This window comes from Eschrichtius robustus, chromosome 13 (assembly GCF_028021215.1).
Source record: "Eschrichtius robustus isolate mEscRob2 chromosome 13, mEscRob2.pri, whole genome shotgun sequence".
Taxonomy (NCBI): Eukaryota; Metazoa; Chordata; class Mammalia; order Artiodactyla; family Eschrichtiidae; genus Eschrichtius; species Eschrichtius robustus.
In genome coordinates, this window is record NC_090836.1 from 8428689 (window position 1) to 8456338 (window position 27650).

At 39.1% G+C, this 27650-nt stretch overlaps 1 protein-coding gene across 3 annotated transcripts; it reads left to right on the forward strand.

Moving 5' to 3' along the window:
• The first annotated feature begins 1232 nt into the window (after positions 1 to 1232).
• On the forward strand, positions 1233 to 26006 carry CLEC2D (C-type lectin domain family 2 member D). 3 transcript variants are annotated; one of them, XM_068561458.1, is made up of 6 exons: positions 1233 to 1300; positions 10806 to 10941; positions 18454 to 18573; positions 21013 to 21188; positions 21762 to 21868; positions 23373 to 26006. In XM_068561458.1, exons 2-6 carry the CDS (start codon positions 10863 to 10865, stop codon positions 23515 to 23517), a joined length of 627 nt encoding a protein of 208 aa, XP_068417559.1. In that variant the 5' UTR covers positions 1233 to 1300; positions 10806 to 10862; the 3' UTR covers positions 23518 to 26006. The 3 variants fall into 3 exon arrangements, with proteins under 3 accessions (XP_068417559.1, XP_068417558.1, XP_068417560.1); XM_068561457.1 differs by lacking the exon at positions 1233 to 1300 and adding an exon at positions 1853 to 1956; XM_068561459.1 differs by lacking the exons at positions 1233 to 1300; positions 18454 to 18573 and adding an exon at positions 1853 to 1956.
• The last annotated feature ends 1644 nt before the right edge of the window (positions 26007 to 27650 follow it).

Genomic DNA, 27650 nt, shown 5'->3' on the forward strand with positions numbered 1-27650 from the left:
AATCTCACTGTGGACAGGTCCTCAGCTTTGAAATCTGATCACCCCAAGAAAGTCCAAGAAAGTGTGATGGAGACAGGTGATGATATATTTAAGATCGTTTAAAAATCAAAATGGAGTAACTATGGTTCACACATCCAAAATGGAGCCAGGTGGCCATCGGTAGATGTGGTTTCAGATGCAGTCTTGCATCACTGAGAACTTGAACTTTCTCAACTGTATCTAATTCAAGAATACCACCAGCCATTTTCACAATATCTGCAAGCAGCTGCCAGCTGCAAACATTGTTTCAAAGTGTCCCCCTCCCCGACCTGCAACTGTATAACCATTTTGAACCCCAACAAATTCTTGTTTAAACAAGCACCCTTATTTCTTGCCAGCTCCAATCCTAATTCTTGACAATTTATGTAACCTTGCAGTTTTTTGCCTTTGTGAGCTTTCCCCATTTTGTAGTCCTGGAACACATGCAACTCAATGCATTTTGATCTGTGCCTCCTGAGAGCTGAGGTCCGAACAAACCACAAATCAACACTTTTTGTGTGTGTGTGGCCACAACCAGGGTTTTCTGTTCTCAAAAGTCTTGGTTAACACAGCTTGAACTCCAAGGAGACAGAGCCTCGTCCCCACCTCTGGTAGGCCAGGGTGCCAACCAGGCTGCAGAGCCTGCTGCAGACTTTCCCCCCCTTTGCCAGGAAGGCACCCGGTTTGCGAGACAGCCCGAGCAGCGGGCAGTCTTCTTTGATCCGCTGTTAGCCCACCAGGACCCCATCAGGCGCTCCGCAAGTTTCAGTGTCCTCGGGTGACTTTGGAAAGGAACCAAAGACCCCTAACCTGAAGGCATCCTGTTTACAACGGTTCTGACTTCCTCTTCTAACTGGAAGCCCTGGGAAATGAATAACAGGAAGCAAAACTGGGTTTAAAAAAAGCCGGGCGTGTGACATCGGGTCGTGGGATATCTATTGCCTTCTGGTCTACTGCCAGGGCCTGCTTCCTGGCCCCTACATCTGGCGCCTGCCCCAGGCGTTGGCAGAAGGTTGAGGCCCCAGAAGCCAAGAGACCGCCCAGGAGGGGCCGCGGATGGAGAGGGATGTGGGCGCGGACCCGGAAGCTGGAGCCGCCTGGAGAGCGCGTGCGCATCGCGGGGCAGAGCGTTCGCAGCCCTGAGACCAGCCGTCCCCACTGGGCAGCCACTGCTCCAGCACCAGGTCGCAGTGAAGAGAGGAACCGCCTGAGAAGAGGAAGAAGAAAACGCCTTCCTTGGTTTCACCCAGGCTGTGAACTCTCCAGGGCTTTCCCAACAGGGGTGAGCGTCTGGTCTAGACAGATGATTGCAAAAATTCTGACCTGATTTCTCCCCAGATGCCTGGGCCCCTAAGCCGCCCTCTTCGTGGGAGTTTGCTCAACTTTAGGGAGTGAGTGGGAGATTCCTTAGGACAGGCCCTGTGGTCTGGGGATTAAGGGCTTTGAAAGGCTGGGAGACTGCGGCAGGCGTTCCTAGTGACCTGGTTCAGGGTCCCTCCCTCTTTTTATGTCTCAGTGCACCGCGACCCCAGGTTGGTATCTTAACTGGAAAATAGAGATCCCTTTGGAACTGGCATGGCCCCCTCTGGGACTGGCCCCCTCCTTTCCAGGAACACACATTTCCCAACTTTCTTGGGGAGAATTGCCTTTAAGCTGGGTTTGAATATCCTCAAGTTCCCTCTGGCAGAACACGGGTATGTTAAAACAAAAAGTTCCCATCCAGGTGTCATACAGGTTAATTGTGCCACTGTTTTCTTAACATACTGCTCTTATTAACTGAAATTTCAGAAACAAAGACCTGGTTGAGATCAAGAGGCATTTACTGGGGAATTGTTAGAGCTAAAGCCTGGAGACACAGATTCAGGAAGCTCTGGAGTTGTGACCTGCCAGGCTAAAAAAATGGAGGAAGTTTATAAAAGACAAAAACAAGAAGCCACGGTTAGTTACAAAACTTGTTTGTCAAGAATTATCATTGGAGAAGTTGAGAGTGCTTGTTAAGCAAGGATTGGTTGAATTTGAAATAGTTGCATAACCACAAGGCCACAAGGCGGGAGGGGGAAACTTGAAACCAAAAGGAAGCAAGGGGGGGAGGGGGACCCTTGAAACCAAAGGAGCTGGCAGTTGTTGCTGTGTCCTTGGATCTGGTACAATACAAAGAAAGTTCAAGTTCTTTAGTTCTGAAATCAGGCCCTCAATGGCCTCCCAATTCCATTTTTGTATGCTGAACTGTGATTACTCCATTATAATTTCTTTTCTTTTTTTTAACATAAATTTATTTATTTACTTTATTTACTTTTGGCTACGTGGGTTCTTCTGTTGCTGCGCGGGGCCTTCTGTAGTTGTGGCGAGCAGGGCTAACTCTCTGTTGTGGTGCGTGATTGGATGATAAATGATTAGGAATACAAAAAACATGAAAAAATGGGGCTGCCACTCTAACTAGATGTGTTACACAGCTGCTGCAGTAAGTAACTCCCTAAATTTCATTGATAGCACAGTATATATTTACTTATAACTCATGGAGCTGTGGAATATAGGAGTTCCTGGTCAGAATGCAGCTTTCTTCCCTGGAAATTCAGGGACAAAGTTTTCTTTTCTCTTGAGGCTGTGCCACCTCTAAGACCTCCTTGATATTTTCACCTAAATAGAGAAAGGGGAAAGCTTTTGTGAAGACATGTCTGAGTGTCCTCAGCCTACAGCGGCTTGAAGCAGGATTTTGGTTCCTGACCAGAGAGTGAAGTCAGGTCGTGGCAATGAGAGCGCTGAATCCTAACCACTAGACCAGTGGCCGGTGACGAGGCCCTGGTCAGTACGGCTTTGCAGAAAATGAATTTCCACAAAGAAACGGGAAGTAGTGAAACACGTGAAGTGTTTATTAGGAGGAAAAAGAGTACATGTGAATACGCACACACGGGCGGGCTCAGAGGGAGAGTTGCGCCCTCGTGGTGGTTTTAATCACTTTTATGGGGCATTTCTTCTGGGTTTCCTTTGGCCAATCATCTTGCTTTGCCTGGTTCTGAGTCCATATTTGGTACACCTCAGGGCCCTCCCATGTGTGTGTGTGTGCATCTCTTAGCCAAGATGGATTCTAGCCAAGAGGCCTATGGGTAGGTTGACATCGCTCCCCTTTTTGACCTCCAAAGAGCCTCTCTGAGCATGTATAGTCGGGAAGGTCTCCTTGACCTTGAAAATGAGAAATGTATGGTCTCTTATCTAGGCAGGGCTGAGCTCCTTCTCCTCTTCATCTTGGGGTATCTGTCCACAGGGGACAAACTCCAGCTGTTCAGCCTGGGGCCCATCTGTCTCCTGCCTCAAGTCCATTTCCGGAAGGTCTGTGCCCAGTGACATAGCGACATACCTCACCTTGATTCACATTCACATTAGTGAGAATTATTTCTGTGGCCACACCTAGATGAAAGGGTTGGTGGAAATGTATATTTATAGTGTAGAAAAAATCCTCAAAACCCAAGAGCAAATATGCAAAGACTCTAATTACAAAATGGGCAAAAATCATAAAGATACATTTCACTGAAGAGGATAAACAGAACAAATAAACACATGAAAAGATGCTCAACATCTTTAGCCATTACGGAAATGCTAATTAAAATCACAGTGAGGCACTACTCCACAACCCTCAGTACAGCTAAATTAAAAAACCCTGGCATCAAATGCAGGGAAGATGTGGAGAACCTGATTCACTCATATGTTGCCGGTGGGAACGTAAAATAGTATAGTGACTATGGAAAAGTTTGGCTTTGTTTTTGTAAGTAAATGTACAATTACCATACAACCCAATCGTAATTCTGAGTATTTATCCCAGAGAAATGAACATGTATTTCACACAAATACCTCTACACAAATGTTTGTAGCCATTTTATACATGATAATCCAAAACTGGAAAAAAGAAAGAGATGGCCTTTAATAGAGGAATGGTTAAGCAAACTAGCATACATCCACACCATGGAATACTACTCAGCAATAAAAAGGAGTGAAGTCTTAATACACATAACAGTTTGGATGAATCGCAAGAGAACTATGCTGAGTTAAAAAAAGCTAATCACAATTTCCTATTCTCTTATCTTTCAGAGATGCCTTCTGCTGGCAGTCATTAGAATGACCAGCATTCCAAGTGTAAACGCCAAAAGAAAAAATGGACTTGAGAAGTTTAAAACTTAAAATATAGAAAAAGAAAAGAACATATGAAAATTTTTTGTTTTACAAATGAAGTATGCTTTCATTAACTTACGTCTAGTTCCTTCCACCTCTATTCCATCTTACAAGCCACTGCCATACTAGATCTCAAAGCACCATTCTGATTATTGATGCCCCATTGCATGACTGCCTTTCAACGGTCCCCAGTGGCTATATCCATGGCCATTTACTGTCTCTAATCTACCTTTATAGCACCAAACACCATTGTTATCAATATTTTAACTTCCCTTGTTGATGCACTCTACACCAGCGATTCCCAATATAGGCTCCCTTTTAGAATCATTTTGGTCGGGGGGGAACATCTCAGAAAATATGGATGCTCAAATACCACCCCCCAGAGATCCTGATTTAATTAGGCTCTCCTGGTGCATTAGAATCATTTTTAAAAAGCCTCCTAGTGATTCAAATGTGTAGGCAGGGTATGGAATCATAATTCTACCTCATTCCCTATAGCTGAAATAACAAGTTCAACTTTGTCTAAATCCTATCTTTCCTTTAAGGCTCAGTGTAAGTGCCGTCAACCCCCATGAAGTCTTTTCCCAAAGAGAAACACTCCCTGGCCCTTGGGCCACAAGCAGTGTAGTTGGTAAGTTAGTTACAGACCAAGTTGATGTCATACGGTCATTATTGACCTTTTAAAGCCTCTCCGGTTTCATTTATCCTCCTTTAAGTCCCATTTCTGTCCCTCCATAGGCACCTATTCTTGCGCATTTGATGTGCACTATTTTTTTAAACTGATACTGTTTTTCACACAAATATATTTAATAAATATTATTATTTTAGTATAGTGAACAGGTACGTATCACAATATTATACTTAATTTTCATGTAGCGATCACCACCACCCTAATCGTTAAATATTACCGGCCGCACTCAAGCCTTCTTGGGTTCCTGCCAATCACTATTCCCTTCTTGCTGCCAAAAGAATCTTCTTAACCTCAGAGATTATTTTTGCTTGTTTCAGAGCTTTTTATAAATTGAACAGTTCAAGGTGTATTCTATTATGCCTGTTTTCTTGTACTGAACATTATGTTTTTGAGATTCACCCATGTCGTTGCCTACAGCAAGAGTTTGTTCATGCTCATTGCTGAATAGTATCCCATTGTATTAATATACCACAATATTTTTCCATTCTCCTATTAATGGGCATTTGAGTTTTCGGCTGTTGGCTATTACAAATAATGCTGCTATAACGATTTTGTGTGTGTCTTTTTATGCACATATGTGTTTTTTTGGTGGGGGGCAATGTGAGTAAAATTTCTGGATCGTGGTTTAGTTATGATCAACTTTAGCTGTTATGTCAAAGAGTGTTCCAAAATTTCTATAAATACTTATACTCCCACCAACAGTGTATAAGTGTTCCAGTTGTTTTATATCATCCCTAAGAAATTATATACTGATCTTTTTCATTTTATCCATTATAGTAGATGTTTAGTGATATCTGTGGAATATTTTCCCTGCTAAATTTTTTTTTTCTATATCAAGGTAAAGTAAATATCATTCATGTTGTCTGGTATGGCAAAATTCTGGACGTTTCACAAAATAATACTAAGGAGTAATGCTTAATAATAAAGTTACTAATAGTAACTTCTGTCAACAGGGAATGATCTTCTCCTTAGGGATTCGGTGACAATTTGTTATGGAATTTATTCAAACATCTATTGCTATGTTTTCAAGGTCACCAGTCTTTTCTTCTGCAAGTCTAACCTGCCATTAATCTAGCCAGTGAATTTTTCATCACAAGAAATTGCAGTTTTTGTCACTAGAAGTTGGGTTTGTATCTTTTCTTAAATATCTTCTGTGACTGTACTTAATAGTTATAGAAACATTTTGATTTCCTTATCTGCTATTTGTAATATCTGTATTATTCCTGATGCTGAAAGCTCAGCCCTTTGTGCACTGGTGCCTAATCAAATCTCAGAGACAGAATTTTGGGTGCAGTAGAAAAGAATAGCTTTATTGCTTTGCCAGGCAAAGGGGGACACAGCGGGCCCATGCCCTGAAAAACTGTGTGTCCCAATCCAGGGGAATTTGGTGTGGAGTTTTAGCAATGGTTCAAGAACGGGGTTGCTGATAAGATTAGGGTGTGTGCAGGGACTGCACTCCTTTAATCTGGTCTCAGGTAATCTAATGAGTTTCTGTGGTTCCTTAAATCTGGCCTCAGGTTGTCTGCTTGAAGAGCTTCTCTGGTTACTTTAATCTGGAATGAAGAATGCTGACATCTTTCACTTGTTGGGGGTTTTAGTTCTATAAAGACCTTACAGATATTGTTGTGTGTATCCCTTGAGGCAGAACCAGGACCCTGCCCCAAGGCTGCACTATTGTTTCTTGACTGCTCCTCCCTTGTCTCCGCCTCCCCTCCTTTCCCTGATTAGCAACTGTTCTAATCTGCCTTTAGAACTCAGGGAAGGTCATGGAGGCTGGAGTCTATTCCCTACAAACAAGAAATGGGGCACAGAAAGACTTCCATGCCCAGGCGCCCCACAGGATCCTGCTCGGTTTCACTCCTGGGCCTGTTTGTATTGGCTCATTTTCTTCACATCATGGGTCATACTTTTCTGCTTCTTTGAAATCTTTGATAGCATTCCAGAGATTGTGAGTTTTTGCCTTGTTGGGTATTGGATATTTTTGCATTTCTCTAAGTATTCTCGAATTTGTTCTGAGACACAGTTAAATTATTTGGAAATGGTTCTAGCCTTTTGGGTCTCCCTTTTAAGATTTGTGTAAAGGAAAAGTCTACAGTCCTTCCTAATTGGTGTTTCTTCCCCGTGAATCTCCTTTACTATGCACACAGAACTCTTCACTTCTGTCACTTCTAGTCACCAAATGCACGAGATTTTTCCCCTAAACAAGCAATTCTCTATGACACTAGCCTGGTGTCCCATGATTTAACTCAATTCTAACACCATCAACCTGGAGATAGCATCAGATCCCACAGGTTAAGGGCTCAGTCCCACAAGATTGCTCCCCACTTCAGATGCCAGTGCAAGTAGTAGGCCCCCAGGTTACCCATAACTTCTGTTCAATTTGACTACAAATCGGAGATTACCATGACCCCCCTCCTCGATATTGATTAATTTGCCAGAGTGGCTCATAGAGTTCAGGGAAACCCTTATGCTTACCAGTTTATTAGAGGGTGTGATAAAGGATACAGATAAACAGCTTGATGAAGAGATTATATAGGGTGAGATCTGGGAGGGTCTTGAGGGCAGGAGCCTCTATCCCCAGGAAGTTGGGGGGCACCACCCTCCTCATGTGAATGTGTTCATCAATTTGGAAGCTCTCTGAATGCCATGCAATTGAGATTTTACGGAGGCTTCCTTGCATAGGCATGATCAGTGATTAACTCCATTTCCAGCTCCTCTCCCCCCTCTGGAGGATGGGGAGGATGGCTGATAGTTCCAAACTTCTAATCATGGCATGGTCTTGCTGTGACCAACCCCCTCCAGGAGCCCACCCAAAGTCACCTCATTCGAACAAAAGATGCTCCTAAGTGCTCTTATCACTTAGGAATTTACAAGGGTTTTAGGAGCTTTGTGCCAGGAACAGGAGCATTTTATATATATAAAAGATATATGTATTTTTCCTATTATCTCAATTTGTTAGAAGCAATCAGGTCACCATTTAGTCTATGGTTAATCATTCTCCACCACTGAAGCAAGATATTTATGAGTACTCTTTTTTTTCCCCCCAAGTGCAGTTTTTATTACAATTAAACAAAGACAGATAGTAAACTACCAGAAAGAACTTAAATCAAGGACCTAGGATTTTTTTCTCCATTCTTTTTTTTTTTCTAACTTTTTATTTTATATTGGAGTACAGCCGATTAACAATGTTGTGATAGTTCCAGGTGCACAGCAAAGTGACTAAGCCATACATATACATGTATCCATTCTAACCCCAAATTCCCCTCCCATCCAGCCTGCCACATAACACTGAGCAGAGTTCCCTGTGCTATACACTAGGTCCCTGTTTGTTATCCATTCTAAACATAGCAGTGTGTACATGTCAATCCCAAAGTCCCGAACTATCCCTTCCCCTCATTCTTCCCCCCTGGTAACCATAAGTTCGTCCTCTAAGTCTGTGAGTCTGTTTCTGTTTTGTAAATAAGTTCATTTGTATCATTTCTTTTTTAGATCCTGCATATAAGTGATATACAATTTTCCTCTTTCTCTGTCTGACTTACTTCACTCAGTATGACAAGCTCTAGGTCCATCCATGCTGCTGGAAATGGCATTATTTCATTCTTTTTAATGACTGAGTAATATTCCATTGCATATATGTACCACATCTTCCTTATCCATTCCACTGTCGATGGACATTTAAGTTGCTTCCATGTCTTCACCACTGTAAACAGTGCTGCAATGAACATTGGGGTGCAGTTATCCTTTTGGACTATATTTTTCTCCAGATATATGCCCAGGAGTGGGATTGCAGGGTCTTATGGTAGCACGATTTTTAGTTTTTTAAGGAACCTCCATACTGTTCTGCATAGTGGCTGTACCAATTTACATTGCCACCAACAGTGCAAGAGGGTTCCTTTCTCTCCACACCCTCTCCAGCATTTATTGTTTGTGGATTTTTTGATGATGGCCATTCTGACTGGTGTGAGGTGATATCCCACTGTAGTTTTGATTTGCACTTCTCTAATAATTAGCGATGTTGAGCATCTTTTCACGTGCCTCTTGGCTATCTGTATGTCTTCTTTGGAGAAATGTCTATTTATGTCTTCTGCCCATTTTTTGATTGGGCTGTTTGTTTTGATGATATTGAGCCGCATGAGCTATTTGTAAATTTTGGAGACTAATCCCTTGTTGGTCACATCATTTGGAAATATTTTCTCCCAATCTGTGGGATGTCTTTTCGTTTTCTTTATGATTTCCTTTGCCGTACAAAGCTTTTGAGTTTAATTAGGTCCCATTTGTTTATTTTTGCTTTTTATTTCCATTACTCTGGGAGATGGATGGAAAAAGATATTGCTGCAATTTATGTCAGAGAGTGTTCTGCCTATGTTTTCCTCTAGGAGTTTTATAGCGTCCAGTCTCACATTTAGATCTTTAATCCATTTTGGGCTTATTTTTGTGTATGGTGTTAAAGAATGATCTAATTTCATTTTTTTACATGTAGCTGTCCAGTTTTCCTAGCACCATTTGTTGAACAGACTGTCTTTCCACCATTTTATTGTTTTGCCTCCTTTGTTGTAGATTAATTGACCATTTGTGCTTGGGTTTATCTCTGGGCTTTCTATCCCATTCCATTGACCTATATTTCTATTTTTGTGCCAGTACCATACTGTTCTGATGACTATAGCTTTGTAGTATAGTCTGAAGTCAGGGAGCCTGATTCCTCCAGCTCCGTTTTTCTTTCTCAAGATTGCTTTGGCTACTTGGGGTCTTTTGTGTCTCCATACAAATTTTAAGATTTTTTGTTCTAGTTCTGTGAAAAATGCCATTGGTAATTTGATAGGGATTGCATTGAATCTGTAAATTTCCTTGGGTGGTACAGTCATTTTGACAATATTGATTCTTCCAACCCAAGAACATGGTATCTTTCCATCTGTTTGTGTCATCTTTCATTTCTTTCTTCAGCATCCTATAGTTTTTGGAGTACAGGTCTTTTGTCTCCTTATGTAGGTTCATTCCTAGGTGTTTTATTCTTTTTGATGCGATGGTAAATGGGATTGTTTCTTGAATTTCTCTTTCTGATCTTTGTTATTAGTGTATAGAAATGCAACAGATTTCTGTGTATTAATTTTCTAACCTGCAACTTTACCAAATTCATTTTATGTATATAAAAGATATATGTATTTTTCCTATTATCTCAATTTGTTCTAGGCAATCAGGTCACTATTTAGTCTATGGCTAATCTTTCCCCACCACTGAAGCAAGATATTTATGAGTACTCTTAAAAAGCCCCATAAATGATGAGGTTTCCCAGTCTGGCTGGTCTGAACAGGCACTATTCCCATCTGGATGGGAACACTGGATACTGCTTCCTCTAGTCATTTCATATGTTTTGTTCCCTCCATCCTCATACACAAGTGCTGATCAGTACACTGCTGAATACCCGAGGGGAACACTCTGTACATCCCCAGAATCCTCTCTCTGTGTGTCTCTTTCTTTTCTGATACTCTATCTGCATAGGCCTTGTCTCTGAGCTTCCCCTCTTCACCTCAGGGAATCTCTTGGCATTTCTCTGGTTTTCCCCTGCTTAGATCACACCTACAAAACTATCTCTGGGCAGTAGCTGGGGCAATTGCAGGACTCACCAAATTTGTTTTCAGAGGATCACTGCCCTTCATTGATTGATGCCCAGTGATTGAAAAGGATTTTTTTTCCACACATTTTCTTTTTTTTCTTTTTAGTTGATTCAGGCAAGAAAGTAAATCTGGTCCCTGTTATTCCATTTTGACAGGGAACAGAAGTCTGTGGAGTTGATCTTTCTAAGTTAAAAGCACTTTGCATTTTAAAATTCTAAAGGACTTAACTTCATTTATTTCCTTTACAGCCCACTTACTGGGCGGGGGTTTTGCTTCTCTTTTAGCTGATCGTTCAGATTAAAACTGTTTTCACTTCCCAGTTCCTGCTGTTGCAACTACTTAGAGACAGTGCCGAGTGTTCCTGTTGAAGCAGAAACATGACTCTGGAGGAGGCTTCTTCGAAAATCTTAAAGACAGACCCTACATCCAGAGAAAGCATGGAGGAGGGACGATCTGGTAAGGTAAAATTGATCAGCTTTGACAAAACGAAACAGCTCTTAATCCACTAACCACTGACAGCAGGATAGAAATTGCACTGCAGGAATATAATTCTTCACAGTTCATCTCCATAGAAGGAGAGGTGTTTTGAGGGACTAGAGGTGGGTGAGAGGACAAGTGTGTAATTGTTGCATCGGTGATTGTGTTACTGTGTATGTTACTTAAATATTTCTGCACAGTGAGTTAGGTTGCAGGAGGTTAAGAGAAAAATGTTGTTTGGGTTTATTTTATTAGTCCTTGTATTTCTCCCAGGTTGCTGGCAACTTGCACCCTGGCAAGTCACATTATGATATTAAATAACAGATCATTATATCCCAGAGTCATGGCAAACAGACAACAATAGTTTTGTTTCTTTGTTTTTATTTATTTATTTATTTATTTATTTAATATATCTTTATTGGAGTATAATTGCTTTACAGTGTTGTGTTAGCTTCTGTTGTACAACAAAGTGAATCAGCTATAAATATACGTATATCCGCATATCCCCTCCCTCTTGAGCTTCTCTCCCATCCTCCCTATCCCACCCCTTTATTTATTTATTTATTTATTGAGGGTTTTTTTTTTTTATATGTAACAATTTTGAAATACATATACTAATAAAAGTTGCCAGTACCTACTGTATAGACAGGGAACTCAGCTCAATATTAGGTAACAACCTAAATGGGAAAAGAATTTGAAAAAGAATAGATACATGTATATGTAAAAAAAAAAATTAACCATGACACCTATTCTATAGTCTGACTGAATCTAATAATCATATATTTAGAATCTGTTATTTGTTAGACACAGGGCTACAAAGACAAATTATATTTAGACCCTGATTTCTGGGTTTCATCATCTCAAGGACAGCCAAATGAGTTACTACAATTTGATGTGATTAGTGCTACAATATATTTAATGAAACCTAGGGAGTTGGAGATGGCTTCACTTCTGAAGTGACTTTTGACCTGGTGTCACATTTTCTGGAAGAAATAGGATTAAAACTCACAATTTTAAAAGAAATATTTATTGGAGTACGGTTGCTTTACAGTGTTGTGTTAGTTTTTGCTGTGCAGCAAAGTGAATCAGTTCTACATATACATATATCCCCTCTTTCTTAGTTTTCCTTCCCAGTTAGTTCACCACAGAGCACTGAGTAGAGATCCCTGTGGTATACAGTAGGTTCTCATTAGTTATCTCTTTTATACATAGTAGTGTGTATATGTCAATCCCAATCTCCCAATTCATGCCACCTCTCCCTTCCCCCCTTGGCATCCGTAAGTTTGTTCTCTACATCTGTGTCTCTATTTCTGCTTTGAGAATAAGTTCATCTGTACCATTTTTCTAGATTCTACATATAAGTGATATTATACGATATTTGTTTTTCTCTTTCTGACTTACTTCACTCTGTATGACAGTCTCTAGGTCTATCCATGTCTCTGCAAATGGCACTATTTCGTTCCTTTTTATGGCTGAGTAATATTCCATTGTATATTTGTAACACATCTTCTTTATCCATTCCTCTGTTGATGGACATTTACGTTGCTTCCATGTCCTGGCTATTGTAAATAGTGCTGCAATGAACATTAGGGTACATGTATCTTTTTGAATTAGGGTTTTCTCCAGGTATATGCCCAGGAGAGGGATTGTAGTTCTGTTTTTAGTTTTTTGAGGAGCTTCCATACTGTTTTCCATAGTGGCTGTACCAGTTTACATACCCACCAACAGTGTAGGAAGGTTTCCTTTTCTCCACACCTTCTCCAGCATTTATTGTTTGTAGATTTTTTGATGACGGTCATTCTGACCGGTGTGAGGTGATACCTCATTGTAGTTTTGATTTGCGTTTCTCTAATAATTAGTGATGTTGAGCATCTTTTCATGTGTTTTTTGGCCATCTGTGTGTCTACTTTGGAGAAATAAAAGTCATAATTTTTTGTTCAAAAAGTAATTCTAACTAAATACAAAAGTATATTTTCTTTCCCTTGGGTACAAAAGTGCCCCACAGAATTTCCTTTTGGAATCAAGGGTAGATCTGATATTCAGTGATATCATTAAATATTTCAGCTAAAATCTATTGAGGCTCATTTATGTGTCCAAATGATTTTCTCTTTGCTTCCCCCTTTGTCTCTCTCCCTCTTTATGTCTCTCTCTCTCTGTCTCACAGGCTCTGGTGTACTTTTGTGTTCTCTCTCTCTCTCTCTCTTCCTCTCTCTCTTTCTCTCTTTCCTATTCACTCCCTGGCCCTTTGATTATGGTGGGTCTTCAGCTAGCCTTATGTCATCCTATTTAGAGTACCTTACCAAAGTAGTTTATAAAATGTGTCTTACCAGAAATTTTCAGGAGTGATCATAAGAATGATATGAGCATCTTTTAAACATAACCATTTTAGTTAAAGAGTTTTGATTTAATGAGAACATCAGAGTATTAAAACAACATAGTGATTGATTAGTAAAAGCATTTGTTGAAATATAGTATCTATGTGTTTAATTTTGTTATTTATCAACATCCATGCATTAAAAAAAAATTGTAACCTCCTTCCCCTCTCCCCAGTTGATGTTAGCTGAGAATTAATTTCTTACTGTTCTCTAAAGAGACTTTTGTTTAATAAAACCGTGAATAGTTATTGACTCAAAAAGAAAGTCCCTGCAGAAACTGGGACTATTGGTATATAGATCCTTTGTCATTTAAAAACCGATGTGGGTGTTTGAGGGTGGGAGTTGGAGGCTAAACCTAACCACCAGCAAACCCTTTAGCATTCGTAGTTTATAGAAAATTTGATGAGAAAGAAAAAGAACATAGCTCACACGTGTTTGTATTTCAGTCCAGCAGAAAGAATACCTTTTACTGAACCTCTATTTTCTGCTAAAAACAAGCATTTCCTTCTTTCTTCTTTCCTTCTCCCCTCCCTGCATTTTATTTTTTATCAACAGGATATTGTAGTTCCTGAAACACAGGGTTCATGCTTAATGAAAAAGAAAGTTCTTAAAGAACGTTAATGTTTTTCTAGCTAAGTCAAGTGCTTACATAACTGAAATTATTTGACCAGTGCAAATGTGAAACCAATTTTTTTGAAATTTAAACTGTTCCTGTAAGTTAACTAAGTTTTCTAGAACATGAAAATAAAAGTTAAAACCAGTAGACCAGTAATATGGTTCATTTCTCTGTTCTTCTGTGAGATAATTCCTGACACCATTTTTCAAACTAGAAATTTGAAGGTGGTTGTGTTCAGAGTGTAATACAAGAGGCATATGAATTTAGAGGGAGACAAAAAGAGGACACACCAGAGGAGAGTGTCAGGAAGGAAGAAATTTTCCTCTGCTCTTCTGGCTGGTTTAAGAATTAAATTGACATGAGATAAATAACAGGAGAAAATTAAACAAAGGTTTAATAACATGTATACATGGGAGAGACACAGGAAAACTGAGTAACTGACTAAAATGGCCAAAAACTTCACCTTAAATACTGTCTCCAGCTAATGACAAAAGATGTTGGGGGTAGTGGCTTGGGACTTAAAAGGGGACGAAGGTCATTGACGTGGAAATGGAAAAGCAAATGTTTGGTGAATAAATGTTTGCTGGGCCACACAGAGACAAGGGACACAAGAGCGGACTCTGATCTTTAGGCCATTTCCAGTTTCCCCCATCACGCTCACCTCCTAATCTGCAGAGATCTCTGGTGATAGCTCTATTCCAGGAACAGGCCTTCTATCTAAATTCTTTTAGGCAGTTAGGGGGATGGTCAAAGATTCTTCCTGAGTCTTTGGGGTCTTGATGGTTTTCAGCTTGAAATAATCCACATGCCAAAGAGACATTTTGGGGTGGGAAATTTTATTCCCCTACAAAAAAGGAGAAGAGAAGTATTAATAAGTAAGCAAGAAAGAGAAATGGAACATGAAACAAGGGAGGGTGTTAGGAGCTAGATATAGGGAAATAAAGGAGAAGAAAAAGGGGGGACTTTTAGAAGATTAGTAAGGGGGCAAATAGGAGATTTATTGGAGAGGTGGAAGGGGAGATGTACGTCTTACTCTTCTAACAATGAAAAAAATGATGCAAGTCATAACATACTGAGTTTCTAAGACAGTTTTGCTTTAATGTAGAACCAGAAAGAATGAAGGTCGAGATTTTCTTATGGAGCCCAAATCCAAATGTCATTGTATACTGTTTAAACAAGGCAATTCGATATTTTTTTTCCCTGCCTAGCATTTAAACTGAGGCTTCCTATCATTCTGGAAGATATACGTGAAGTGAGTGAAATGTAGTGGTTAAAAGAAAGTCAGCAGGAACTTTTTCAAAGTATAGTTGACATTCAGTAAAATTCACTCTTTTGGGTTACATTTCTATGAGTTTTGACAAATACATATAATCATGTAACCACATCACAATCAAGATATAGAACAGTTCCACCCCCCCCCCACGCCCATGCCCTTTGTAAACATTTCTTTCCCATTCCCGCACCCTTTGGCAACCACTGATCTGTTTTCTACTCTTGCTTTAGAAGAATGTGTACGGAGTCTGACTGTTTTTCACTTGGCATAATGCATTTAAATTCATCCATATTGTACTGTGTATCAATAGTGTGGACTTAGTAAAGGGAGACATTATTCACAAGGACTCTTGCAATAGGAAAAGTGCTGTAGAAAGGTTCTCATGTTATAAATAGGGCAAGAAGGGGAACAGAACACGTGTGGGGAAAGAGAGCATGAGTGTGAAGAGCAGGTGTCACTTCCAGAGTTAATACTTCTCACTTGTGTTCCAGGGACACGTGGTCATGAGCATGCACGAGCTGTTACTCATCTCAGTGCTTTCTTTAGTGCTTGTTTGCATTTTCAGGCAAGCCAGAGTTTGGGGGTCTTTGGGAAGGAGAGGGGCTCACTAAAATTTATCAAGCCAAAGCCAAATAAGAAATGAAGAATTTTGAACATGTTACCGGGTGCCAGCTCGCTTAGCTTGCCGCATGACAGGCCAATGAATTGGAGAGGGGGTGCTGAGGCAGAGAGTACAACTATACTCGGAAAGCCGGCAGACCGAGAAGATGACCTGCAAGGTTTAATCAGTCCTGTTTTCAAAAACTTCTCCAGGATTGGCTGAATTCCCTTTTGGGCCTCTTGTCTCAGAGGATGCTGTTTTAGATTAGGCGTCCCAGCGTCCCTTTTTAATGGGATTTGCGTTGGTGTTGCATTTTTGGTCTTCCCTGGAGTGCCATCAGCCCACGCTTCTGGCCTTATCTTTTCATAGACCTCAGGGGGAAAGAGCTCTGTCTCCTTCTCTGGGGTTTCCATGAGCACCTTTTGTAGGCTTAAATCGTGCTCCAGTGGGACCCTGATGTCAAGCTGTTCTGGGGAAAAAGTTACTTGAGCATTTAATTTACGAAGGAGATCTCATCCCAAAAGGGGGATTGAACACTTGGCATGTATAAGAAGCTATGTTTCAGGCTGAGGTCCTCTAGTTGGCATTCCAGAGGTTGTAAAAACTAACGGTTTTGTACTTCTCCAGAAATTCCTGTGACTGGGATAGACTGAGATGTTTTCTGTGCCACTTTGGTGTTTACCACAGAATATGTGGCACCCGTATCTATTAGAAAGTCAGTCAACTTGTTCCCCACTGTCAAAGTGGGGAAATTAGAATCAGACGCCTCAAGTCCAAGGGAGTCCCTGGGCCTCTTCATTCATTATCAGAGTGTTCCTCTCTTTTTACCATATGAGAGGCTCCTGTCTTCCTTCTATTATTCTTTCGTCTAGGGTAATCTCTTTTCCAATGCCCTTCCTCCTTGCAGTAAGCACATTGTTCCTTCCTCAGTGGTGGCTTCCTTTAGGTTACTCACCTTCTGGGAATTCAATGCTGCTGCCAGAAAAGGTGCATTCCATTTTGCATCTTCTTGCTTCTGTCGTTGTTCCCTGTTGTTGAATACTTTAAAAGCAACATCTACTAATTGAGAAGGGTTCATTCCAAATGCACCATCTAACTTCTGTAATTTTTTCCCTATATCTGGGGCACTTTGCCCGATGAAAGTCATATTTATCATCCTTACATTCTCAGGGGCCTCAGGGTCTGCATCCGTGTAGCGCCTATAAGCTTGATAAATCCTTTCTAGGAACTCTGCTGCATCCTCATTTGGTTTTTGGTTTATCTCCTGAATCTTGTTTAACCTCTTTTGTCTAGGTACCCCCTTTTGAAGACCCACTAAGACACACCTCCTATAATGTTCTACGAGTGGCATGCCCCCACTATTAGGATCCCAGTTAGCTAGCAATAGGGACTGACAGATTTGCTTCTGGAGTTCCATTTGGATCCACTAGGTGGAGCTGGTGTGCTCCCTCTCTAGCCTTGTCAATGACCATCCTGCTTTCATCCCCAGTAAGCATTATATTCATAAGAGTGTGAATGTCCGCCCAAGTGGGATGGTGAGTGGCAAATATGGAGGTGAATGAAAAGTTCAGTCATACAGAGTGGGTCCTCTCAGTAAGCAGGCTTATGGTTTTTCCAGTTAAGCAAAGCTGAAGTCGAGAATGGATTGTGTATCCATAGGAACCCAGGTGGTTGGCCGTTTGCATTAAGGCCTCCTACAGGGTATCGGCGCAAGGGAAATTGCCCTGCTGTGGATGTGCCTCCCTGTTCAAATTCAGGAAGCCCTGTGTGGAAGCTGTCTGAGGCTGCTTTATCTGCCTGGAATTGCTGGAGTAGGCAGGAGCTGAGATGAGGCATGGGGGTGGGTGTGCCTGGAATCCTTGGCTCTTGGGAAGATATTTTCATGTGCAGATAATCTTCAAATTGATATTTCTACCGGGAGATGAGCGGATGTCACTTCTAGAGACACTTTCACTTCTTTCCAATCCGTATGCCTTTTATTTATTTTTCTTGCCTTATTGCCACTGATACAACATCTAGTAAAAAGTTAAATTGGATTGGTGAGAGCAGACTTCCTTGCCTTGTTCCTGACCTTTGGAGGAAGGCGTTTACTTTTTCACCACTAAGTATCATGCTAGCTGTTCTTTTTCTGTAGATGATATTTATCAGGTTAAGTCCTTCAATTCCTAATTTGTTGGGATTTGTTATCTTGGATGAATAATACATTTTTCACATTTTTTTCTATATTTATTGAGATGATCATGTGCTTTCTCTTCTCTTATTTTGTTAATGTGATGAATTATATTGAGTAATTTTCTAATGCTCCTTTCAGTATTTCTAACCAGATCTCTTATTTATGGAGGTAAATCTGGATCATTTGTATGTTTCTTTTTCATCCTGATTTCTACTCTTTTTGATTCTTATTCTCTCATTAGCTCTTCTTCCAATAACTGGAAGATTCTCTAGGGGAAATAAAACTCAGTTTCTTGGGCCATGGCTCTCATTTGTGGACCTGGACCTTTTGTGAAGGGGGTTGGCAATAGGGGAGTTGAGGTACAGCTGACTTTACAGGTTGATTCTGTGATAAATTTAAGTTTTTCTTCCTAATACCTTCATGAGATTGAGATTATGACATTTGTATTTATAGGTAAAGGCCTCCAAAGAAAATGCCTACCATTTACATCTCCTGTAATCCCGCTTTACTGTTGCATCATCATTATTATGGTCCTAGCTACAATTGTGATGGTACTTTCCACTTTTCTGGCAGGTGAGTTACCTGTTCTCCAAACGTTACATGTTCTCCACACATTTATGTTGTCGATAAATACTTATTGAGCTCCATTATGTACCAGGCACTGTGTGAAGTGCTTGAGGTATATCAGTGAACAAAACACGCAAAAAATCCCTGCTCCTAGGGAACTCATATTGTAGCAGGAAGACACAGATACTATATTATAGGGGTAACAGTTTGAGGAATACAAGTGGCCAGGGTAAGCCTCATTGAAAGGATGACTTTTCAGCAAACTTTTGAAGGTGATGAAGGAGCCATGTGGCTATATGGGGAAAGCATTCCAGGTGGCAGGAACAAGCAGAATCAAAGGAGGAATCTCCTTGGTATGTTGGAGGAAAAGCAAGGAGGCTTCTTCAGCTAGAGCAAAATGAGAATGAGGGAGAGTAACGGGCTGGGGGTCAGGGAGATAATAGCCTTATGAGTCAGTTGAAGACTTCAGCTTTTATTTTGAGTGTAGTGGGGAGGATCAGGAAGAGGGAAATTGTAGGAGAGGAATGCCATGATCTGAATTTCACTGTAGAATAATCATTTTGATAGCTACTTTGAGAACAGATTGTTAGAAGAAAAAGTAGACTCAGGAACACCTATTAGGGCAAACTTGTAGAAATCCAGGCCAGAGAGGACCGTGGCTTGGCCCTGATGGTAACAGTGGAGGTGGGACTAGGTGTCAGAATCTATCTACTTTGAAAGTTGAGTCAACAGTATTTCCTATCAGATTGGATAAGGGAGGAAAAAGTGAGGTTATGGAACAAAAACATCTATTCTTCCCATAGCCTACACTCTGAAATCTTGCTGGTTTCAGAGCATCTAGTTGACTTTCACTGTAGAATAATCATTTTGACAGCTACTTTGAGAACAGATTGTTAGAAGAAAAAGTAGACTCAGGAACACCTATTAGGGCAAACTTGTAGAAATCCAGGCCAGAGAGGACTGTGGCTTGGCCCTGATGGTAACAGTGGAGGTGGGACTAGGTGCCAGAATCTATCTACTTTGAAAGTTGAGTCAACAGTATTTCCTATCAGATTGGATAAGGGAGGAAAAAGTGAGGTTATGGAACAAAAACATCTATTTTTCCCATAGCTTACACTCTGAAATCTTGCTGGTTTCAGAGCATCTAACAAGGGCCCAAATATTTTTATATATATTTAACAGAAATATGTATAAAACAAAAAACTACATAGGAAACCCTACGTTGTATTTTTGGTACTAAAATCAATATTTGAACTGTGTTATGTTTTGTCTACTAGAAGGTTTTATACCTCCTAAGAAATGTACCATAGTAAAATCTAGGAAAGGCAAGGAGTTTGCCTTTCTTTTGTCAAGAGTAAGAAGGACTGATATTAAGGAAGATGTGGGAAAGGGAATCTGTATGATACTAGGAACGAATACTACAGAAATTAAATGCTACAGAAATTGATTTCCTTAAAGCCATTAGTGTCCCTGTACCCCTGGGAAGTCAGATACACAGGTACTCTGCTTGAAGTCCAGTGGACTGATGACGTTTGTGCCCGGGATAAGACTGTCAGTGATGACTTAGAAAGGCAACGATTGAATGTACGTACTTCAAGACTGACCTCAGGGGTAAAAGATCACCATATAAAATATATATATTTATTCACATATTAGTTTCTGTAGGCCATTCTGTTCCAAGGCAAATCCTCAATATAATAAAATCATTTAGGAAAAAACAACTACTGCTAGCTTGCACTCAGCAAGTGATCATGGATCTCAATATTGTATTCTCCCAGAAACCAAAAAAAGAAAAATGATCTCAGAAAGGCCTGCTGTTTTGGCAAGCAGTGAAATGCAATCATATTTCCACATACTGAGTAGCAGTTGGTATTTGATAAATGGCTAAGGCTGGTAGCATTCCAAGAGGCATTAGAAATCTTAGTTGGTAGCGCACTACAGCTCAGCAATTCTGCACATAACCAAGAGCTGGACAGCATCCACAGGGAGTATTTATTATGTAGCCAGGCACTTGAGAATATGTTTCTGGAAGCAAAATAAGATGATGATAAGGGAAATTATGTAATGAGTGGTGCCAAAATACATATAAAGGAAAACTATTCATTGGGAAAAACAAACGCATTTGGGCATGGAAGACATTTTTAACAATTTGTCTACCTATAGAAAGTAGCCCCTGTTCAGATTTTAAGAAAAACAAAATGCTACTAGCAAAGGCCATAAAAGTACAAGAGTCTGGTTGATATTTGGCCATGTTTTTCTTCAAATCCCTCATTTTGGAATTTGGTTATACTGTACCTACACATACACATACACATGTATATATATATATGTGTATACATACATATGTAAAAAAAAAGACTGACCTCAGGATGGTAAGTGGAAAAATAGATAAAAGGGATGAGAAAATGTATTTGTTATGATTCACTGTGTCTGTCCAACTTTTAGTGAGAAAAACAAAGCCGGTCTCGTATGTTCTGTATGTCACCTGCCCAAAAGAATGGATTGGATTTGGAAGTAAGTGTTTTTATTTTTCTGAAGACGCAAGGAATTGGACATTCAGCAAGACATTCTGTACTTCATTAGAAGCTGTTCTTGCTCAGTTCGAAACCGAGGAAGAGCTGGTAAGAAGTATTTTTGGATCATGTTCTTTGTTGAATACTTAAGCTCCCTGAGAAAGATATATGCTGCATAGGGTGAAAGCTGAAAGATGAGGAAGGACCCCATTCCAGGCAGACTTGGGGGCATGGGATGCATATTAGTGCCTAATATTTGTTTGGGGTATATTCTCTGCCTGGGACCCTGTGAGACAATTTACATGCATTCTCTCATGTAATCCCCATAGTTAACCTTCAGTTAGATGTATTGTTCCCATTGTACAAAGAAATATGGTAATCATGTAATTTATCATCCAAATTGGGACATTTTGGGAAGTGAAAGTGAGAATATTAATATTATGCTGGAACCACAGGCATAACCTGGGACTTTCCCAAATTGGGAGGTATGGTCACTTTAATGTAATTTAGGATTAGAGGTATTTGAGTGATTTAAGCTGAGAAGTGGGGACTAGTCTCCCTCCAAAGTCTAAGCTTCTCAATTATACCAGGCTGCCACCCAAAGACAGATGCTGGAGGGAAGAGAGACTCAAGAGTAATATGAAAGAGACACGTGTTCTTACTTTCTGTGTTTTATAATAGAACTTCCTGAAAAGATACAAAGGCCGTTCTGACCATTGGCTTGGCCTTAGAAGAGAATCATCAAAGCATGGTTGGAAATGGACAGACAGCACTGATTATAATGCCTCGTACGTTTTTAGTCTTCTTTTCCTTCTATTGTGTTTACATGTGGTTATGTGTGTGAGTTGTGTTTATGGGAAAATAAATTTAATATCATGGAAGGCTTACTGCTCTATGAGGTACAAAATAGAAATCCTTTGTATGCTCTTCCATTTATTAGCTGTGCCTTTGGAAAAACTTATTGTGATTTCATTGAAATCTTTAGCATGATGATGACATTTGACATAGTTTTTCCACTTTCATCCACTGACTTAAACTGTGCTGAAATCCCTATTTAGAATGTAGAGAGAACAGCTGATGCACAGCAGGGGTCCTACAATCCTAGAAAGCCACTGAAGCATTGATATCCACAGACCCTCAGTCCACTCTCCCAGCTGCTGCGTCCATTCACAAAAGGAAGGTCATCAGGGAACCAATGGGAATCCCCCCTAAATTATCTCTGGAAGGAACTTAGTAACATACCTCGGATTGTGAACACCTCAGTGGGGGTATTTTGAATTTACCCATTACATTGGAGCAGATAAAATATAAGGGCCCAATCACTTCCATCAATCAAAGCTAAGCCATTTTAAGAATTTACTATTAAGTAAATATTTTTATTTTCACACTTGTATGAAACAGGTCAGGAGAACACTGAAAATAATCTTCACCGAAGGCCACTGACAATGGAAGTAATCCATAAACAGTCAATAATAAGAATAGAAAAGAGTTTTATTTGAGCCAAGCTGAGGACTAGCCCGGAAGCCCGCTTCGCAGATTACTCCAAGAAACTGCTCAAGAGAAGCAGCGTTTCCAGCAGAGTTTTTTATTTTATAGTTAATATTTACTATCTTGTCAGAACAGAGAACATTAAACAAGTCAGGGTTACGTTTCTTCAAGGTTTCAAATTAAAAAAAAAAAAAAAAAGACCAGCACGTACACAGCCGGCCAGTATGGCCTTGGCCCCTGGGAAGGGAGTCTTATCATTGCAGGAGGACCAGTATTGGTGTCCCAAGAAGAGGGGCATTTAATCTTTATTTTTAACATGGTCATTCTTCACTTCTGGTCCATGTGCCCTTTTCTTTAATAATTAAAGCGGATGTACAAATGTATGTTTGTTAGGCCACAAACAGGCTATTTTAGATAGCGTAAAATTCAAGTTAACTCATGTATAAGCCAGAATGACTTCCCTATATCTCAATATGTGATAATTTCTTTTATCACCGCCGATGGCAGCAGTTCACTTGGCTACACCAGCAAGCACTAGTTAAATACCTGATAAACAACATAACTGGATTTGGTATGGATGACGATAATCTTCTGATATTCAAGCAGGGACTTTGAGAATAGAAAAGGAACGAAATACAGGCATGGTATATATTTACGAAGAAGCCACATGAATGACAGATTTTCACTTTTCTCTTGTTCACGTTAAAAATACCTGGAGTAAGGGTGCCGAAGAATACAGAGGAGGAATGAATGTAGATGTCTGCCCAACCTATGCTTTTTTAATGTTTTTGTGTTTGGTTTTAGGTTTGCCATCAAAGGAGTTGGGGAATGTGCCTACCTGAATGACGTTGGACTTAGTAGTGCCAGGAACTACACACATAGAAACTGGATTTGCAGCAAGACAAATAATAATGTCTCCATAGACTTAAATACTTTAAGGACTTTTTAGGGAATTTCACGCACCATCTCTAAGAGATGCATTATAAATTGTTATATACAGTTGCTGCTGTATTTCTTGGCCTGCCAAAAATATCACCAATGTGCATTTATAATACTTGTTAACAGCAAAAAGGCAAGCTATCCTTGAATGATGTAATACAGGGATTTGGAAGAGCATGATTCTAAATTAAGTAGGTGTTAAGTAATATGAGTTGATATTTATATTTTGAACCCAACAAATATGAATGAATTCCTCTTTTTCTATACAGACAGCCCTGTATTTGTACACATGGGACCATAAAAATGACTATGATAGCTGAAACGGTGCAAAATGATTTTAATAACCAATGAGAAAAGATACAATTGGTTAACACATTCAAAATTCTCTTACTGTCAGTTGAAAATATATAGGGAAATTTTTAAAAGTACTAAGACTAGGGACTTCCCTGGTGGTCCAGTGGCTAAGACTCTGTGCTCCCAATGCAGGGGGCCCGGGTTTGATCCCTGGTCAGGGAACTAGATCCCACATGCCGCAACTAAAGATCCCGCACGCCGCAACTAAAGATTCTGCATGCCTCAACAAAGTTTGAAGATCACAAGTGCCGCAACTAAGACCTGGCACAGCCAAAAAAAAAAGAGAAAGCACTAAAACTAATATTTATTTTAGACTTTGTATTTTAAAACATTAGAAACACTGAAAAAGTGCTTTTTACACTTTAATTCTTAGTGTTTATGTTTTAAATTACTGTGTGCTAAATAAATATTATACCTATAAACAAATACCAATCTTTTGTTTACCCTTTATTGGATTTTAAAAATCCTGTTTTTATCCCAATTAAATCACAAATAGTTAGTTACTTCTACTCATTAGGCATTCAATACCCAACCTCAGAACTGTTTATATACAATTGAATTTTAGAAACAAAATGTTTTAGATTTTTACTGCATTAGCTACACTGTACTGATGAGTCCCAAAAAGGACGAAATAGCAATTTATAATGCATCCTCTCTCTTTATGTACTTCCATTTCTCCCATCTCATTGGTGTATTTGTCAGCTGCTTCTTTCCTTTTTGAAAATTTTTATTGGAGTATAGTTTTACAATGTTGTGTTAGTTTCGGGAGTACAGCAAAGTGAATCAGTTATAATACACATATGTCCACTCTTTTTAGATTCTTTCCCCATATAGGCCATTACAGAGTACTGAGTAGGGTTCTCTGTGCTTTACAATAGGTCCTTGTTAGTTATTTACTTTATGTATAGTAGTGTGTATATGTCAATCCCAATCTTCCAATTTATCCCTCCCTACCCCCTTACCACCTGTTAACCATAAGTTTGTTTCTGTTTTGTAGATAAGTTCATTTGTACACTTTTTTTAGATTCCACATGTAAGTGATATCATATGATACTTGTCTTTCTTGTCAGTTTCCTCTTGTAATTCTATGCAGTTTTGTATATATTTAATTTTGTGTATATTTATATATATTGTATATTTTTATTATTATATATACTTGAGATTATGTATTGGATGCTTTCTGGCTTACAGTTCATTTTATCTCAGGTTTTCTAAGAAGCAGGGACTATGTCTAGTTCACTTCTGTGTCCTCGGAGACTAGTTAGTATTGGGTTGGCCAAAAAGTTCGTTCAGGTTTTGTGATATGGAAAAACCCGAACGAACTTTTTGGCCAACCCAATACAATGCCTCAAGTACAGCATATGTTCTAAATATACCTGTGGATATATCTTCATGACTATGAGATCCTGCCCTATTTGCTTAGCTTTGCTTAGTTTCTGCTAACTTTCTCATAAAGAAAGGTAAATTTCCACAGAAATCTGGAAAGTAAAAAAAAAAAAATTTTATATTGATAAACTTACAAATGAAAGTTTAAGTTAGTGTGACTAACTTACAAATGAAATTTGAGTCAAACTGTGACCCTAACTGACCTAGTATTCTTTTACAAACATTTTCCAAGCCATGTATCTAAAGCATGAATTCTGTTTCTTAGCTGTGACCTTTAAAAATTACATAGCCCCTCAAAGCAGAGTTTCTTCCCATGGAAAATATATATGAGTAGAGTTTCCTGTGCTAAATGGGAAGGAAATCTAAAAAACAGAGGATATAAGTATAACTGATTCATTTTACTGTACAGCAGAAACTAAGACAACATTGTAAAGAAACTATACTACAATAAAAATCAATAAAAAAAAGAAAACATGTTGAAATTAAACCTTTGATGGATATGAAACTATACCAAACTCACTTGGGAGCATGCAGACAAAGAAGTCTCAGAACCTTCACAGTTCCTGACAAAATTGTCAATCCTGGATGGGGAGGGGTACAAGTAAGTCTAAATAATATTAAGAAGGATATTCAGTACAAATTGAGACGACTTTCTGACATAAAAGAACTTTTTCTTCTAAATGCTAATGTTTCTATATTTCATAGACCTTAACTCTAGTTTCAATCTGAAATAAAATCACACTTCAACCAGAAAAAAAATTTATATATATGTGTGTGTGTGTGTATGATTACCAGTTTCACTGGCTAGTTTTAAGATTCAAAGGAGGTAACAGATGGAAGTCTCTTGTCACTATGTCTGACTTAGTAAATATTTAATAAATAGTTTTTCTTCCATTATTGCTCTATGGAAGTAGAAGTAAAAATAACAGCAAATATTCTGCTACCAGTGTGGGAACGTCTAAGTGATGATAAATCCAGTGTCACTTTCCTGCTGCCACCAGCAGGAAGTCAGCGAGCTGTATGAATCAGTTCCTAGTGCTTCAGTAGTAATCACTACTGGTTGAATTAATCATTCAAAGCTCATGAGGAAAACATTTCTTCACAGGAACAAGCCTGCAAAAGTACCTAGAAAAACATCTACATAATTTGGGACTTACCCATTCTTCCCCTTTAAATTCATTCTGATTCATTCTTTATATTGTAACCAGATGGATTATTCTAATCCAAAGTGTAATCGGGCCACTCCTTTAAATAAAATCTTTTAATGACTTCTCCTTTACTCTCAGTGTACCACCTCAACTCCTAATGCTAATCAGGGTCATGTAACATAATTGTGTCACTGTGTCTCCAAAATATAAAAAACAAAACAAAAGCCTCCTAGAATTAGTGAGTCCAGAAAGGTTGAAGGATACAAGTTCAAGACACAAAACTTAATCACTTTTTATATACTAACAATTAACATGTGGAAACAAATGAGAAACACAATAGCACCTGTCATTCCAAAGAAAGTGAAATATTTATGCACAAAATTAAAACACATTCAGGAAATGAATGCTGAAATTTTAAAACGCTGATAAAAAAATGAAAGAAAACTGGATAAATGGAGGTACAGACTGTGTTTGTGGATTTGAAGACTTAACATAGTAAAAATATCAGTTCTTCCCAAAGTGATCTATAGGTTTAATGCAATTTATGTCAAAATCCAGCAGGATTTTCATAGACATAGACTATAGAAAAACTTATTCCAGAATTCAAATGGAAAGACATAGGCCCTAGAATAACAAAACAATCTTGTAAAAGAACAAATTGAGGGGAATGATTTTATATGATGTTAAGGTTTACTACATTGCTAAGGTCATTAAACAACGTTGGCAGAGTGCTGGACACATCGATTAATACAAAAGAACAGAGAACCCATAAACAGACCCACATAAATATGACCAACTGAATTTTCACGAGGGTACCAAAGCAATTCAGTAAGTAAATGATGCTGGAGCACTTCGACATCCTCTGGCAAAAAATGAACTTTGACCTAAACCTTACATCTGAAACCAATATTAGCCCCAAAGGGACTCTAGGCTTAAATCTAAAACATAAAACTAGAAAGATTTTAGAAAAAAATATAGGAGAAAAATTTTTGGATATAGAGCAAGGCAATAAATTCTTAGACCTGACATCAAAAGCATGATTCATAAAAGAAAAAATTAATAAACTACACCTCATCAAAATTAAATACTTTTTTGTTTGCCTAATACCCTGTGAAGACAATGAAAAGACAAGCTAGGAACTGGGAGAACAGTTTGCACATAAGTTGTCTGACAAAGGACTAGTATCTAGAACATAGAAAACTCTGCAAACTCAATAATAAAAAATCCAACTAGAAAATAGATAACTTTTTTAAAA